General features: G+C 46.1%; 1 protein-coding gene across 5 annotated transcripts in view; it reads left to right on the forward strand.

The window, feature by feature from the left end:
- The first annotated feature begins 3,636 nt into the window (after nucleotides 1–3,636).
- The window catches only part of ST8SIA3 (ST8 alpha-N-acetyl-neuraminide alpha-2,8-sialyltransferase 3), a 53,138-nt gene continuing 41,718 nt past the window's right edge, over nucleotides 3,637–15,056 (forward strand). For 2 of the 5 annotated variants that reach the window (XM_033933857.1, XM_033933894.1), the window contains exon 1: nucleotides 4,257–4,747. In XM_033933857.1, coding sequence (XP_033789748.1) covers nucleotides 4,539–4,747 — 209 coding nt within the window. In that variant the 5' untranslated portion in view covers nucleotides 4,257–4,538. The other 3 variants (XM_033933876.1, XM_033933885.1, XM_033933867.1) reach the window with 3 other exon arrangements.

Consider the following 15,056-nt stretch of genomic DNA (forward strand, 5'->3'; position numbering starts at 1 on the left):
AATATGAAACACGTGTTAATGTTATTAGAAAAGATTCTTATTTTAGGATTGCGTACACGATCATTTGATTCTCGCCTTTTGAGTTCAGTAGGTTCAATACTTTAGTGAAGTGTTTATAGACTATTGAAAAACTTTTTTGTGACAATATCTTCATTTCGTGGAATTCTAAGTAAGTTCTTAACATGTTTTAATTTGCATATTTTAAAATGTATATTACGTCCTTTATTTTATATTTTCATGATTATATCTATATATATAAAATCGGATGTATGTATGTGCCGCGATCACGCAAAAACGGCTTGACCGATTTGAACGAAACTTGGTATGCAGATCCCTAACTACCCGGGATGATATGTTCTGGGGGTCTCGCGGCCCACCTGAACACGTGGGCGGAGCTACAAACAGATAATCGGATTTCACCCATTCATGTCAATGGAAAAAATGTAAAGAGCTGCCTCCGCAAAACCGGCTTGCCCGATTTGAACGAAACTTGGTATGCGGATCCCTCACTACCTGGGGTGATATGTTCTGGGGGTCTCACGGCCCACCTGCACATGTGGGCGGAGCTACAAACATAAAATCAGATTTCACCCATTCATGTCAATGGAAAAAATGTAAAACAGCTGCCAACGCAAAAACGGCTTGCCCGATTTGAACGAAACTTGGTATGCAGATCCCTCACTACCTGGGGTGATATGTTCTGGGGGTATCGCGGCCAACCTGCACACCTGGGCGGAGCTACAAACAGAAAATCAGATTTCACCCATTCATGTCAATGGAAAAAATGTAAAAACTGCCTCCGCAAAACCGGCTTGCCCGATTTGAACGAAACTTGGTATGCGGATCCCTCACTACCTGGGGTGATATGTTCTGGGGGTCTCACGGCCCACCTGCACATGTGGGCGGAGCTACAAACATAAAATCAGAGTTCACCCGTTCATGTCAATGGAAAAAATGTAAAACAGCTGCCAACGCAAAAACGGCTTGCCCAATTTGAACGAAACTTGGTATGCAGATCCCTCACTACCTGGGGTGATATGTTCTGGGGGTATCGCGGCCAACCTGCACACCTGGGCGGAGCTACAAACAGAAAATCAGATTTCACCCATTCATGTCAATGGAAAAAATGTAAAAAGCTGCCATTCTCACTGTGACCAATTTGGACGAAACTTGGTATGCAGATCCCTCACTACCAGGGGTGATATGTTCTGGGGGTCTCGCGGCCCACCTGCACACGTGGGCGGAGCTACAAACTGAAAATCAGATTTCACCCATTCATGTCAATGGAAAAAATGTAAAAAGCTGCCATTCTCACAGTAATTCACAAACGGCTTTACCGATTTGAACGAAACTTGGTATGCAGATCCCTCACTATCTGGGGTGATATGTTCTGGGGGTCTCGCGGCCCTCCTGCACACGTGGGCGGAGCTACAAACAGAAAATCGGATTTCACCCATTCATGTCAATGGAAAAAATGTAAAACGCTGTGGGACCGATTTGAACGAAAATTGGTATGCACATCCCTCACTACCGGGGGTGATATGTTCTGGGGGTCTCGCGACCCACCTGCACACGTGGGCGGAGCTATAAACAGAAAATCAGATTTCACCCATTCAAGTCAATGGAAAAAATGTAAGAAGCTGTGGGACCGATTTGAACGAAATTTGGTATGCAGATCCCTCACTACCTGGGGTGATATGTTCTGGGGGTCTCGTGGCCCACCTGCACACTTGGGCGGAGCTACAAACAGAAAATCAGATTTCACCCATTCAAGTCATTGGAAAAAATGTACAAAGCTGTGTGACCGATTTGAACGAAACTTGGTATGCAGATCCCTCACTACCTGGGGTGATATGTTCTGGTGGTCTCGCGGCCCACCTGCACACGTGGGCGGAGCTACAAACAGAAAATCAGATTTCACCCATTCAAGTCAATGGAAAAAATGTAAGAAGCTGTGGGACCGATTTGAACGAAACTTGGTATGCAGATCCCTCACTACCTGGGGTGATATGTTCTGGGGGTCTCGCGGCCCACCTGCAGACGTGGGAAGGGTGGATTCACCCAAGAATGTATATGTTCTTGCTCCTGGAGGTGAAACTAAAAATGTTGTTTATAATCAATTTTTGTGTTAGTTGAATTGTATTCATTTTGTCAAATATTTCACATTATACTTTGAATATTTAATTTTTATAAAGCTGTAACAAAATTATTTCATTCACCACTATAAAGTATCTTTATTTAAATCCATTTACAGTGTTATTGCTATAATTAAATACCCGTGCAAAGCCGGGGCATCAGCTAGTCATAAATAATAAAATCCTAGAGCGCGCATGCGCTGTTGAAATATCGTGAGTCCTGGTGGTGTGAGGTGTGCTTCTGCGTCACTCCTCATGGCGCCTGGGCCAGCGACTCATCAAAATTCAGCCGGGGGTGGGGAATCCGAATTGCACAAGTGCTCCAGCTCCGGATCGGATCCCGCTGCTCCTCTCTCTCCCCCCACCCCTTTCCCGGCTCCAGAGGGGAATCGGTCTCAGCCCCGGGTGGGGGGCACGCGCCGATCCCCGATCTGATCCTGCCTCCGGTTCAGGTTTTAGCCACTTCCCGGTTACCTCGGTTCTGCTTCGGGTTCGGAACCGGCTCTGGCCGCAACGGGGCGCCGACTTGGCTTCTCCCTTTCTTTATCTCGCCCTGGGAGGAGGATCGGGGAGGGAGAGACGTCAGTCCAGAAACAACTGGGAAAAGCCCAGCCCTGCGGGGAGAGAGGCAAAACGTGGATCTGTCAGGACAGGGCGGCCCAGACTGGCATCGGGGGGTGGGTGGGGTGGGGGGTTTCAGTGGAAGGGGGATGGGAGGCAGGCAGACTGGCATCGGAGGGGGTGGGGTGGGGGGTTCAATGGGAGATGAAAGGACCTCATAAGTGGAATAGCCTAGGGCCTCTTTTCATCTAAATCCGGCCCTGCCGACACGTGCAGACATGTGATCAAGAACAGAGGTTGGCCCACCAAATACTGATAGGCGCAGAACAGAAGACAGTTCCATCTCAGGGCACAAGCAAACACATTTGAGGAGACAAAGATGTTGGACAATCAATGGGAGAGATTTATTAAAATAGACTACATTTTTGGCTCACTCGACTCGGCATGTGTTTCAGCCATCAGGAGTCTGTGATAAGGTTTAACAATATATGAGTAGTCCGTTAAACAACACCAAAGGTAAAACTGATGCCAATCTTTATCAGAGCCATCCCTGACACACAAAATGGCCTTTCTCAAGGCCACCTACATGAATATGAAGGCTAGATACATTTGTATGTACTTTTTTGGCCAGCGGAGTACATTACTTTGATTTACACAGAAAAACAATTAATATGGTAACTTTAACAAAGTCAGAAATTTAAGGCTAAGCTAGAATAAAAAAAAGTTGATTCTAATAGCCAAATATATCCCTTATAATGTGGTACACAGACAAATCTATTGGGTCAACAAAAATAAAATGAAAGGTCAGAAAGTTGAAAGAATGCAAAATTCACCAGTGCAGTGCTTCCAGACTTTTGCACACCTGCTGTGTTGCCTTCATTTGCATATCCCTCCAGAAGAATAGTGTGTGAAGAAGTCTAATTATTGCACAGAAAGCAGTGCCAGTTAGTACACCAGACTCTTTATTTGATATGATCTGCAGCTGCTTGTGTATTCTTTGTATAAGCAGCAATTGGCTCGAATCCACCTACATACATAGCACTTAAGAATTCTTTCTCAGTGCAGGATAGTTGGTAAGTCTGTGCTATTTGCCAGAATGCAGTGAAGAACAACCTCCATATTTTATGTCAACCCTAGTTCCAGGGAGACATTGGCTCTTTATGTATGTAGTCCTCTTCTAGTTTTGTCTTTGTTTTTGACCCTCGGCAAGCACCATACTCCTCTCCCTATCCTGGGGGAGGGGGGGAGGGGGGGGTGCAAATCACCGTTTGAGAGCGTTTTTATCCGTTGTTGTGCACAGGGGTGGAGAGGGAGGGGGTGGCAGCCCTTCGGAAGATCAGGTATTTAAACTGGGCTATTTCTTGCCGCTTAAATGGCACCTTGGCCAGCTCCAGTCTGACCTATTTGGGGCACTGCTTTGTTTTGCTGCTGCTGCTGGATGCTGCGTCTGTCTGGCTGCTCCCGCAGAGTTCAGCACCAGCTTCACCTTTGCGTTTGGTTGTTTGTTTTATTTTATTTTATTTTTTTTTTTAAATATATTTGCATTTCACCTCTGGAATTCTTCCGTTGCCCCTCCCCAAGCCCTGACACCATTCCAAGAGCCTTTACTAACGAGATGGCGGTTCGGGCTGAAAACCTGGGGAGAACGAGAGAGCATCCGATCAAAGATGCCGCTGCCCTAGTGCAATCAGTTGCCATTTCAGCACTACCATTCAGCCCTCCATTTTCTCTTTAATTCTTTTCTCCTCGATTTGGATTCCACCTCTCCTCCCCTCCCACCCTCTACATCTCCCCCCCACCCCCACCACTTTCTGCCTGAAATTTCAGCTGTACTTTACCCCAATGAACCTTTTCCGATTGATTCACTCACTTTTATTCTTCCCAGGGATGAGAATTTGCAAAATGGTCCGCATTGCTAGCATCTTGGGTTTGGTTATGTTAAGCGTTGCTTTGCTTATTTTATCCTTGATCAGCTATGTGTCCCTGAAAAAGGATAACATCTTTGCCAGCCCAGGGGGGCCTAGAATGTACATGTTCCATGCCGGCTTTCGGTAAGTGCTTCTATTTATTGTTATATTGTAGTGCTATTAAAAAAAATAAAATCTTCTTTTGTTTGTTTTTGGTGCCACGATGTAGTATGTGGTATGTTTAAATAATGTAGTATAAGTGGTCGTTTAAATATTTCTCTGTGTTCGTAAAACAAGATCTTTTCCTCTCCTCATTTAGCTGAGTCACAGAGGAAATCTTTTTTGCTGGCTCAGTTAAGGGCAGCAGGTGGAAGTCCTATGGTGGCTGCAGGATTTCTGGTAAATAAATAAATAAATGCGTTCTCTGTGTGAGATGATTTCACAGATTTGGTGTTTCCTCGGAATTTTTGCAGGGCTTCAAGCCTGTTCCAACAGCTCAACTCAAAACGATCTAATAAGCCCTTTCTGAGCCGTGCCTGATACATCATGTTTAGCCCTGACTGGCCTAGCACAGCAGAGATAAATGCATGATGTCATGGAATCACGCAGCCCAGTGTATAGCAAACTCAGTTTTGCCACTTGTAGCCTCAGCATAGGGAAGGAAAAACATTAGGATCCATCAGAGCTAAAGTGCAGTGGCGTACCAAGGGCGGGGGGTGGACCTCCCCGGGCGCATGCCCTAGGGGGGGTGCACAGCCGGCCGGGTCCGGAACCTCCCGCACTGCTATTACAAAGGGACCTGCATTTCAGCGCGGCTGCTGTACTTATTCCGGAGCAGAGTCGGCAGCAGTGTTGAAGTGCAGGAAGGTTCCACGATAACTACGTCTGCCAGCTCCGCTCAGGAAGACTTAAGTGACGTTGGAGGGGATGGACCGGCAGGCACAGTCATCGCAGGACCTTGCTGCAACTCCATGCGTCTGTCGGTCCACCCTCTCCGACGTCACTTACGTCTTCCGGAGTAGAGGCGGCAGATGCAGTCATTGCGGGACCTTGCTGGTTTGGAGGGAGAGAGAAAGGAGAATAGAAGGGTGGTGGAGAGAGAGAAAGGGGGCATCTATGATAGATTTGGTGTGCAGGGAAAGGAGAGAGAGACATAAGGGATACTGAATGGAGGGAAAGGGAGCAGATGCTGATGGAAGTGGGGGGAAGGGAGAAGAGAGAACGAAATGCCAGACCATGGGGGTGTGGGAGAGGGAAGGAGAGGAGAGAGATGCCAGACCATTGGAGGAGGGAAGGGAAGAAGATGGATGCCAGACCAATGGGGGTGAAGGAAAAGATGGAAGGGGGAGGCGTTCAGTTTCTGGAAGGGGCATAGAAGGAGAGAAGATGCCATATAGAAGGGGCAGAGAGAGGGTAGACAGTGGATGAAATGAAGAGAGTGACAAGAAGATGAGGAAAACAGAAACCAGAGAAGACAAGGTAGAAATAATTTTCTATTAATTAATTTTTTTTGCTTTATAGAAGATGTTTCTGTAGTGTTGCATTGTATGCAGAGTCCAGCTTCTTGGTGGTTCAATTTAATCTCTGTCTACGTATTTCTATTTTATCCCCCCTTTTACAAAACCGTAGAGCATTTTTTTACTGCTAGCCGTGGTGGTAACAGCTCCAATGCTTGGAATTGTATGAGCGTCTGAGCTGTTACCACTGTGGCTAAAAACTGCACTATAGTTTTGTAAAAGGGGGAGGGGTTAGTTTGTGATTACATATTCCATACTAGGCGAAGGTATTTTCTGTGTGTTCGAAAGACACGGTTTTCTGTTAGGATTGACTGTGCAGGATTGATCTGTACTAGTCTGGCTTGTCTAGTTTTACAATGGGTGTATTGATATGCTGCTCAATGCAGTATGTAAGATGCTGCCTTTTCCTAGGTACATTCTTGTGTGACGTGTGAATTGTTACTAAAAATCATGTTTTTCATACAGATGGGGGTGTGTGTCAAAAGATGATGGGCCCTAGGTGTCACATATGTTAGGCAAGTGTCATAGAGGTCTGCCAGAGCCATAAACTATACTGAGACTAAAAGTGGCATGGACCTCAGATTTTTAAGGACGTGCAGTTGAGATCCGTGAGCTCTGTGTTTAACCCCTTTCCCTCAAACTGTGCTGCAGCGAGATTCCAGGTGTGTTGCGAGAGGCACGTCCTGTAGGCGAGTTGGTCGGTGCCTTTCCTCCTCCCCACCGGTGTTGACAAGCTCAATGCCCCATGTGGAAGGCCTCTGCATATGCGCGGATGTTGAAGTGATGATGTCATGCATGCACGTGACATCATCGCATCAATGTCTGCGCATGCACTTAAACCCTCCAGCCGCGGCCCTGAGTTTAGTGAGCGGTGTCTTGGAAAAGTTCGCGTGACACTGATGTAGCTGTTTACTGTTCTTGCCCTCTTCTTCCCTTTGTCCAGCAGAATCTTTTTAGTGCACAGAAAAGTTACATTATTTATGTACAGTATATCTATCTGTTTTTTGTTCATTAGCAGAGTAGAACGGGTAAAAGTGGATTGTTTTTGGGGGGTTTTTTCCACTCCGTCCAAAATTTACAAAGACTAGGGGACACTCGATGAAAGTACAGGGAAATGCTTTTAAAAGCAATAGGAGGAATTTTTTTTTCACTCAGAGAATAGTTACCGTATTTTTCGTTCTATAAGATGCACCTGACCATAAGACGCACCCTAGATTTAAAGGAGGAAAACAAGAATAAAACCCATTCTGAACCAAATTCTCCCTGCCAAGCTCTGTACCCAACCCCATACTCCTTATCAGGCTCTGCACCCTGTTTCCCCTCCCTGCCAGGCTCTGTATCCTGTCCCCCCTCTGGTGGTCTAGTGGTAGGCAGGGACAGGGCACAGGGCAGGCCTAGTGGCATAGTGACAGGCAGGCTGGCCTAGTGTCAGGCAGGCCTAGTGACAGGCAGACAGGCCCCATACCCCTCACATAACCTAAATCATCCCCCCATACCCTCTACGTACCCCACAGTACCTTTTTTAATCATACCACCCATACCTTTTAAAATCTCTCCCTCCCTCCCTAGACGGCTGTCCTGGTATTTTAAACATCCCCCCACCCCCGGTACCTTTTAGAATCCCTTCCTCTCTGGCTAGCTGTCTCCTTATTTCCCAGCCAGCGGCACAGAGGTCAGGAGCAAAACTTTCCGTGCTCCCGCTTTGGCCTGTGCTGTTTTCTGAATGGCTGCGATAAGTTGGCCCAAGAATCTGATTTTTCTTTATCCAATTTTACTCTGTAGGTTCTGGATTTCAGGAATCCTTCAAACCATGAGTATACTTTATCTGTGATACCTATTGTGTCCAAAATTTGAAGTAGGATGGTATGGTCCACCAGGTCGAATGCTGTGGTCAGGTCCAGTTATATGAGCATCATTTTTTTTCCTGTACTGAGGTGTTGTCTTGCTGTGTCCATGAGGGATCCTAGTAGTGTCTCTGTGCTAAAGTTGGATCTGAAGCCAGATTGTGTGGGGTGAAGTATATTGTGGTCTTCTAGATAATTGGTGAGGAGTTTAGCTACTAGCCCTTCTATTATTTTGACATAGAGCGGTATCGAGGTAATGGGTCTATAGTTGGATGGTTGGTCTGTTGGTCCTTTTGGGTCTTTTAAGATCAGGGTGATGATGATTTCGCTGAGTTCGGTTGGGAAGAGGCCGTTAGTAAGCGTCGTTTGTATCCATTGTAGGAGAAGAGCTTGGTATTTTGTGCTGGAAGTTTGTAGAAGATAAGGTGGACAGTGGTTTAGGTCGCAGAATGCGTAGCTGTACTTTTTGTTCTGTCTGCTGCGGTAGAATCTTTTTCTGTGGGGTATATTGTGCTGATTTGATCGTCCAAGCCGCTAAATTGTCTATCTTTATACCACATTTTCGTCCAACTTTTCGTCCAAGTCAAAAACGCCTTGAACCCTGTTGGATGTGGGAGGTATCTGCAAAGTGATGGACTGAAAACCCAGACATGGCACCTAAATAGTGGGGTACCTTACAGGGCACTGCTGTGAACTTCACATAAAGGGTCTTCTCCTCACTACAGCTCCCTTATAGGTCATGGTGAGCCCCCCAAACCACCTCCAGAATCCCCTAGACCAGGGGTGCCCACACTTTTTGGGCTTGCGAGCTACTTTTAAAATGACCAAGTCAAAATGATCTACCAACAATAAAATTTAAAAAAGCACATTGCACGCAGAGAAAATGTTAATTATCATTTATATTCTGGTTTTTTTTTCAAAAAGATCAAGGCAGATGACTTATGTAATGTCACTTCAGTAACAACCATACAAAAATAGACAAATATACCCCCTCCCTTTTTACTAAACCGCAATAGCGGTTTTTAGTGCAGGGAGCTGTGCTGAATGCCCTGCGCTGCTCTCGATACTCATAGGCTCCCTGCGCTAAAAAACACTATTGCGGTTTAGTAAAAGGGGGCCATAGTGCAAAATATAGACAGCAGATATAAATTCTCAAAATGGCAACATTTTGATCACTAAATTGAAAATAAAATCATTTTTCCTACCTTTGTTGTCTGAGCATTATTCAAATCTTGTTGGTCCCAGGCTCTGGTTGTCTTCTGATAACTTGCTTGCCAGGGTCTCCTTCTTTCTTCTTTCTCCGTGCTAACCATCCATCTTCTATCTCTGTCCTCCCCTTTCATTTCCCTTCCCTTCCCTGGAAGTCTGGCATCTTTCCTTTTTTTCATTTCCATCCACAGATCCACCTTTCTCAACTACCCTTTCATTGAGCATCTCTCCCTATTTCCCCACCACCCCAGGGTCCACCATCTCTCCCTTTCTTTTTCCAACTACCCTCCTATCCAGTATCTCTTCCCCCCCTCCACACCATCCCTTGTGTCCAATTTATCTCCCTTTCTGTTCCTTCCCTCCCTAAATCCACCATCTCTCACCCACTCCTCTGTTTTTAAACCCATTATTTCTTCCCCCCCCAAAGTTCAGCATATTCACGTCTCTTTGAACCCCCCTTCCCTCCCTCCCTCTGTGTATTTCTACAGCAGTGCCCCGAAGACTTGCACCCCACCCCTTGAAGGCCTGCCTGTCCTCCTGAAGGTCTGCACCCCCCAAAGGCCTGCCCCTGCCCTCCCCCCCGGAAGACCTGCATGTTCCTCCCTGCCCTCCCACATCCTTTGACCTAATTCCTGCAGGGAGCAGCCTGCAGAGAGGATCGCTGGTACTTTAGCAATCCTTGCAGGTTGCCATAGGCCTCAGGAGCTGTCTTCCCTCTGCCCCAATCCTGCCTCTGACTCAGAGGAGGGGCAGGACCACGGCAGAGGGAAGACAGCTCCTGAGGCCAGTGGCAACCTGCAAGAATTGCTAAAAGTACCGGGAGGCCAGGGAGAAAGCCGGATGTCGCCCAGCAGCAGCTGCTCGCCCGACGGCTACAGCAAGATGTGGACCAACGGGGCCAAGCCCAAACTCTCCGTGGAGAGCAACAAGGGCAAGCTGCCCTACGATGACTGTATTAACGTGTCCCCGGCCAGTGGCTCCACGACCATCACCCCTCCCGATTGCTACCTAAACCCGACTCCCTTCCCCGCTCCTTCAAGCATGTCCACTGCCAGAAGGACGAGAGCGCGTTACGCCCCTCTGCTGCCTGCTCTGCGCCGAGGACTCCTCTTCCTCCTCTACCAGCAGCAGCAGCCTGGGGGGCCTGAAGAGCGGCGGGGACTGAATGAGCTGACTTTTGATGGCCAGCATTCTTCAAGAGGCGGGCCAGTCAGGAGGGGGAGAAAAAACAGAAGGGAAGGGAACCCGGCTCTGCGATCGACTGGGGTTGCCTGAGTGATCGACCATTCGATCGCGATCGACGTATTGGGCACCTCTGCCCTAGACCCACTTATCTACCACCCTAATAGCCCTTATGGCTGCAGGAGCCACTTATATGCCAGTATAAAAGGGTTTTGGGAGTGTATAGAGGAATGCACATGTTTAAATATCAATGCAGTGATTATAGGGGCTTATGGGCATGGGTCCTCCTCTCCAAGAGTTCCTAACCCACCCCCAAGACGACTTAAGCCATCTCTGTGCTAGACGACTAGGCTTTCCTATGCCAGGCTGCCAGGTGATAATGGTCTGTAGTCTGAATTTTAAAGGTGTGATTACGATTTTTATGGGATTGGGGAGGGAGTAAGTGATCACTGGGGTAGTGTGTGGGGGGTCTGTATTATGTGTTTGCAATGCTTATCTGGTGACTTTAGGTGGGTTTTTGTGACTTAGACCATGTTTTAAATGGTCTAAGTCACAACGTCCAAGTTTGTCTAGGCTCTGTTGTAAAACTTTCGGTTATACATGCTGTACGACTAAGTCTAAGCCTGCCCACATCCTGCCCAAATCCCGCCCTCGACACTCCTTCTGAAATGCCCTGTTTAGTGGCACTATGAAGGCCTAGGTCATTTAGAAATACTTCCAAAACCCAGTTTGATTATCGGCACTTGGACGTCTTTTGTTTATGATCGTCCAAGTGCCGACTTAGGCCACTTTTTGGATGTTTTTCTCTTTCGATTATGAGCTCCTTAGGTTGTATGCTGCTGTTAGTGAGTTTTGATATATGAAATCTTCAAATTTAGGTCTAGCAGTATTCCACTTTCCCGGTGTGATGTAGCAGAGCATGCCGTAAAGTGTGTCTTTTAATGTGGTTTTTCAGGGTTGGCAGGCTAAAAGGTCCATGTATGGGGTGGATGTTTTTTCAGATATATTAAGGATTAGGGTGTCTTTGGTTGGGATTGCTAGTCCTCCTCCTCTTTTTTTTTCCCTCTCTGCAGACCACAGTTATTTTGTATCCCTGTGGGTAGACTTCAGTTATTCTGGGGTCCGTGTCAGAGGTTAGCCAGGTTTCTGTGAGGAAGAGGCAGTCCAGATTTTCGTTTATTATCCAGTTTTTTATAAGATCTGTTTTTGGGCCTATGGCTCTGATGTTTAAGTATGCACATGAAAGTGTAGTGGTTCTTGTATGAAAATTGTGAGATTTTTTGGGGGTAGATAGATGAGTGAGAGTGAGGTTTGGTCTTTGGGTGTTGGTCTTCTTCCCCATGCTGGTGTGATGGAATGTTGAATGTTGGTTTATTGGTTTGAGTTTCTTTCTGTTGATATTCTCCTGTTTTGGGTGGTGGATTTTGTTTATAGTTGTTGAGGGAATAAGTAAGAAGTTGTGTGTTACTGCTGGTTATAAGAAGGATTATCAGTAGGGTGTTCTGGGCTTGTGAGAGTAGCTTCATTTTGGTGGCTTAGAGAGGGTACTGACGGAGGAGAGGTTTTCGGAGGTTAAGATATTTTTTATCCTTACGTTGTATTAGGATGGGTAGGGATAGGAGAGTTCATGGTGGTGCTGAGGTGATACTGAAGTGGGAAATGGGTTTGGGACTTTGAGTGACCTTGTTTAGTTGGGATTTTAGTCGCTTTTTGGTCACTTCGCAAAGGCGTTAGCGCTGAGCCTTTTATTGGCTCAGCGGATTTAACGTCGGGGGGAGGGGCTGAGTGCGTTCCCACACCGCAGCATTCTCCTCAGTCTGTAGTTGGTCCGATGAGGTCGGCAGGTCCCAAAGTAAAGGTAAAACCTAAAATAAAAAATGTAAATTGAATTAAATTAAGAAGATCCCGCTGAGCCTTCCAACTGTCTGATGTTGGGGGAGGGGCGGAGAGTGCTCCCAAGCTGCAGCAATCTCCCCATTGCTGCATAATACATTTCTTGCCCACTCTACACGCTTTTTTGTACCAAAAGGCCCCGTTCTTTAAGTCGCCTGCTTGTGGCTGCTAGTTTGTCAAATAATACTTCAATCAGCGTGGGATGCAGTGGGATTTGAAGTATCTGACCTAAAAAGTTATAAAGGGCAACCCAAAAACCCTGAGAAACTGAAGAGGCCCATAAGGAGTGAGACAGTGTGCTAACAGCAGAAGTACATTTAAACCGCCGAGGGAAAGCCCCCCCTCTCACCCTATATAATTGTACTTGTAGGCCCTCATAATAATACGAAAATGGCTTTTTTGATATCTTGGCATTTTAATTAAAAATACAATTAAAATCTAATTGAAAATGATTAAAAAATAATAATTAAAGTTGTTTGTGGAATTCAGTGCAGCGCCTATTGGCACCGATACCAAGGCCCCTACCCATGTCTACCTGAAAAGTAGGTGTGGTTATGGCAGAGCTTAGGCATGGTATGAATTAGTTGCTGGTAGACATCTGTGTGAGGCACTGGTAAATTAACCCAGGAAAACCTTGACCTAATACACTGGCACCTAACATTATGATGCCTACTGGCACCTAAGCAGTGTTAGAACATAAGAATAGCCTTACTGGGTCAAACCAATGGACCATCAAGCCCAGTAACCCATTCTCACAGTGGCAAATCCAGGTCACTAGTATCTGGCCAAAACCCAAAGAGTAGCAACATTCCAGTATCTCAAAGAATAGCAAGATTCTGGAACCCCAATGAGAGCAACATTCCAGAGCTGAGATTGTGATGTCATAATGCCTCATTCCACAGTGCCTCAAAGCCAACCTCATCAGTGATGTTACAATCTCTTAATTGTTCTATACTTGGTTCACGTAAGAACATAAGAATAGCCATACTGGGTCAGACCAATGGTCCATCAAGCCATGTAGCCCGTTCTCACGGTGGCCAATCCAGGCCACTAGTACCTGGCCAAAACCCAGCAACATTCCATGCTACCAATCTAGAGCAAGCAGAGGCTTTCCCCATGTCTTAATAACAGACTATGGAGTTTCCCTCCAGGAATTTGTCCAAACCTTTCTTAAAACCTGCTATGCTATCCGCTTTTACTACAACCTCTAGAAATGCGTTCCAGAGCTTAACTATTCTTTGAGTGAAAAAAGATATTTCCTCCTATTGGTTTTAAAAGTATTTCCCTGCAATTTCATCGAGTTTCCCCTAGTCTTTGTAATTTTTGACGGAGTGAAAAATTGATTCACTTGTACCCGTTCTATTCCACTCAGGATTTTGTAGGCTTCAATCATATCTCCCCTCCCCACTAGGCACGGTGCTGTGACAGAGGCTGTGAAACCCTGACCCCTTTCCCGGGTTAGTTCAGCTCCTCAGACAGAAGGTTTCTTGGAGGAACCTCCAGCACTCTTCATCCTGGCCAGCTGGAAGAAAGTCAAGGCCGGGTTGGAAAGGGAAACAGCTTCAGGAGAGGGGGGACGGGAGGAAAGTGTCAAACCAGGAATTAGATGCGGAGAGTTTAAAAGGAAGAGCCCGGGTCAGTACCAGGAATCCCAGAGTGAAGGAAGAACATGGAGGACCAGGAGAGAACTGTAACTTATTCCCAACTGAGGTAGGAACCCGGTGAACTGAAGTTTTTGATCTTGCTTGCACAGGGATAAGTAAAAAGGCTGCATCTTAAAAACTCTCGGAGGCAGGGTTGCATGAACTGTGCTCTTGGTCGAATGCGAAGGACTGTCGCCCAGAACTCTGGACTGACTAAACTTAAACTGAGAGGGGCAGTGTATTTTGGGAAAGCAGCGGGTTTCTGTGAGGGAGATCTGTGAGAAAAACAGACTCCCTAACTCTGTGTAACTAAAAGCTTATTCTCCTACCTCCCCAGACTGCTTGTTAGCGTTTCGGTGATCCTCGATTGAGTAACCGGGTTACAGGTGTTATAGGTAAAAATATCCTCCTATTGCGTCTTATGGTCAGGTGCATCTTATGGAACGAAAAATACGGTAACTATTCTCTGAGTGAAAAAAAAATCCTCCTATTGCTTTTAAAAGCATTTCCCTGTACTTTCATCGAGTGTTCCCCTAGTCTTTGTAATTTTGGATGGAGTGAAAAAAAAAAATCGATCTACTTTTACCCGCCTATTGATTGAGTGACAATTGCACCGAATGGCATCTAGGAATTAAGGGCTGCTAGACGTCGTTCATAGAATCGGGCCCTGAGGTGGAAAATTTTATAAGAGGCGCCTAATTCAGTTAGTAAGTCGGCTTCAATTATGAGTTTTAACAAGTTCATAATTGAAAAAAAAATTTAATTGGGTGAAAAGCACCTATCTTTGGCACGAGTCTGCAAAAGATAGGCACATATTGCATGGTGCTTAGCGGTTGCTAATACCAAAGTAAGCATGTTTGGGGGTGGAGGAAGGCATAGGCGCTGCTAGGCACGCTTTTTTAAAGGACTTGGGTACCTGTAATGTAGACCTTTAAAACTCTGGCCTACATTACAGTTGCCTAAGTTTTTTTTAGTTAGGCACTATTCACAGAATTTCCCCGAGTGGCTAAATTGGCTCATATACAACTGAAAAGGAGGCATGGCCATGGGAAAGACATGAGCGGGTCAGGGGTGTCCACAAAAAAAAAATGCATACAGTGCTACAGAAAAAGAGTATAAGAATTGCCATATCCTGTTTCCAACATTAGGCCAACCCAGATCCCAA

The sequence above is a fragment of the Geotrypetes seraphini genome, chromosome 1 (assembly GCF_902459505.1).
Source record: "Geotrypetes seraphini chromosome 1, aGeoSer1.1, whole genome shotgun sequence".
In the NCBI taxonomy this organism is placed as follows: domain Eukaryota; kingdom Metazoa; phylum Chordata; class Amphibia; order Gymnophiona; family Dermophiidae; genus Geotrypetes; species Geotrypetes seraphini.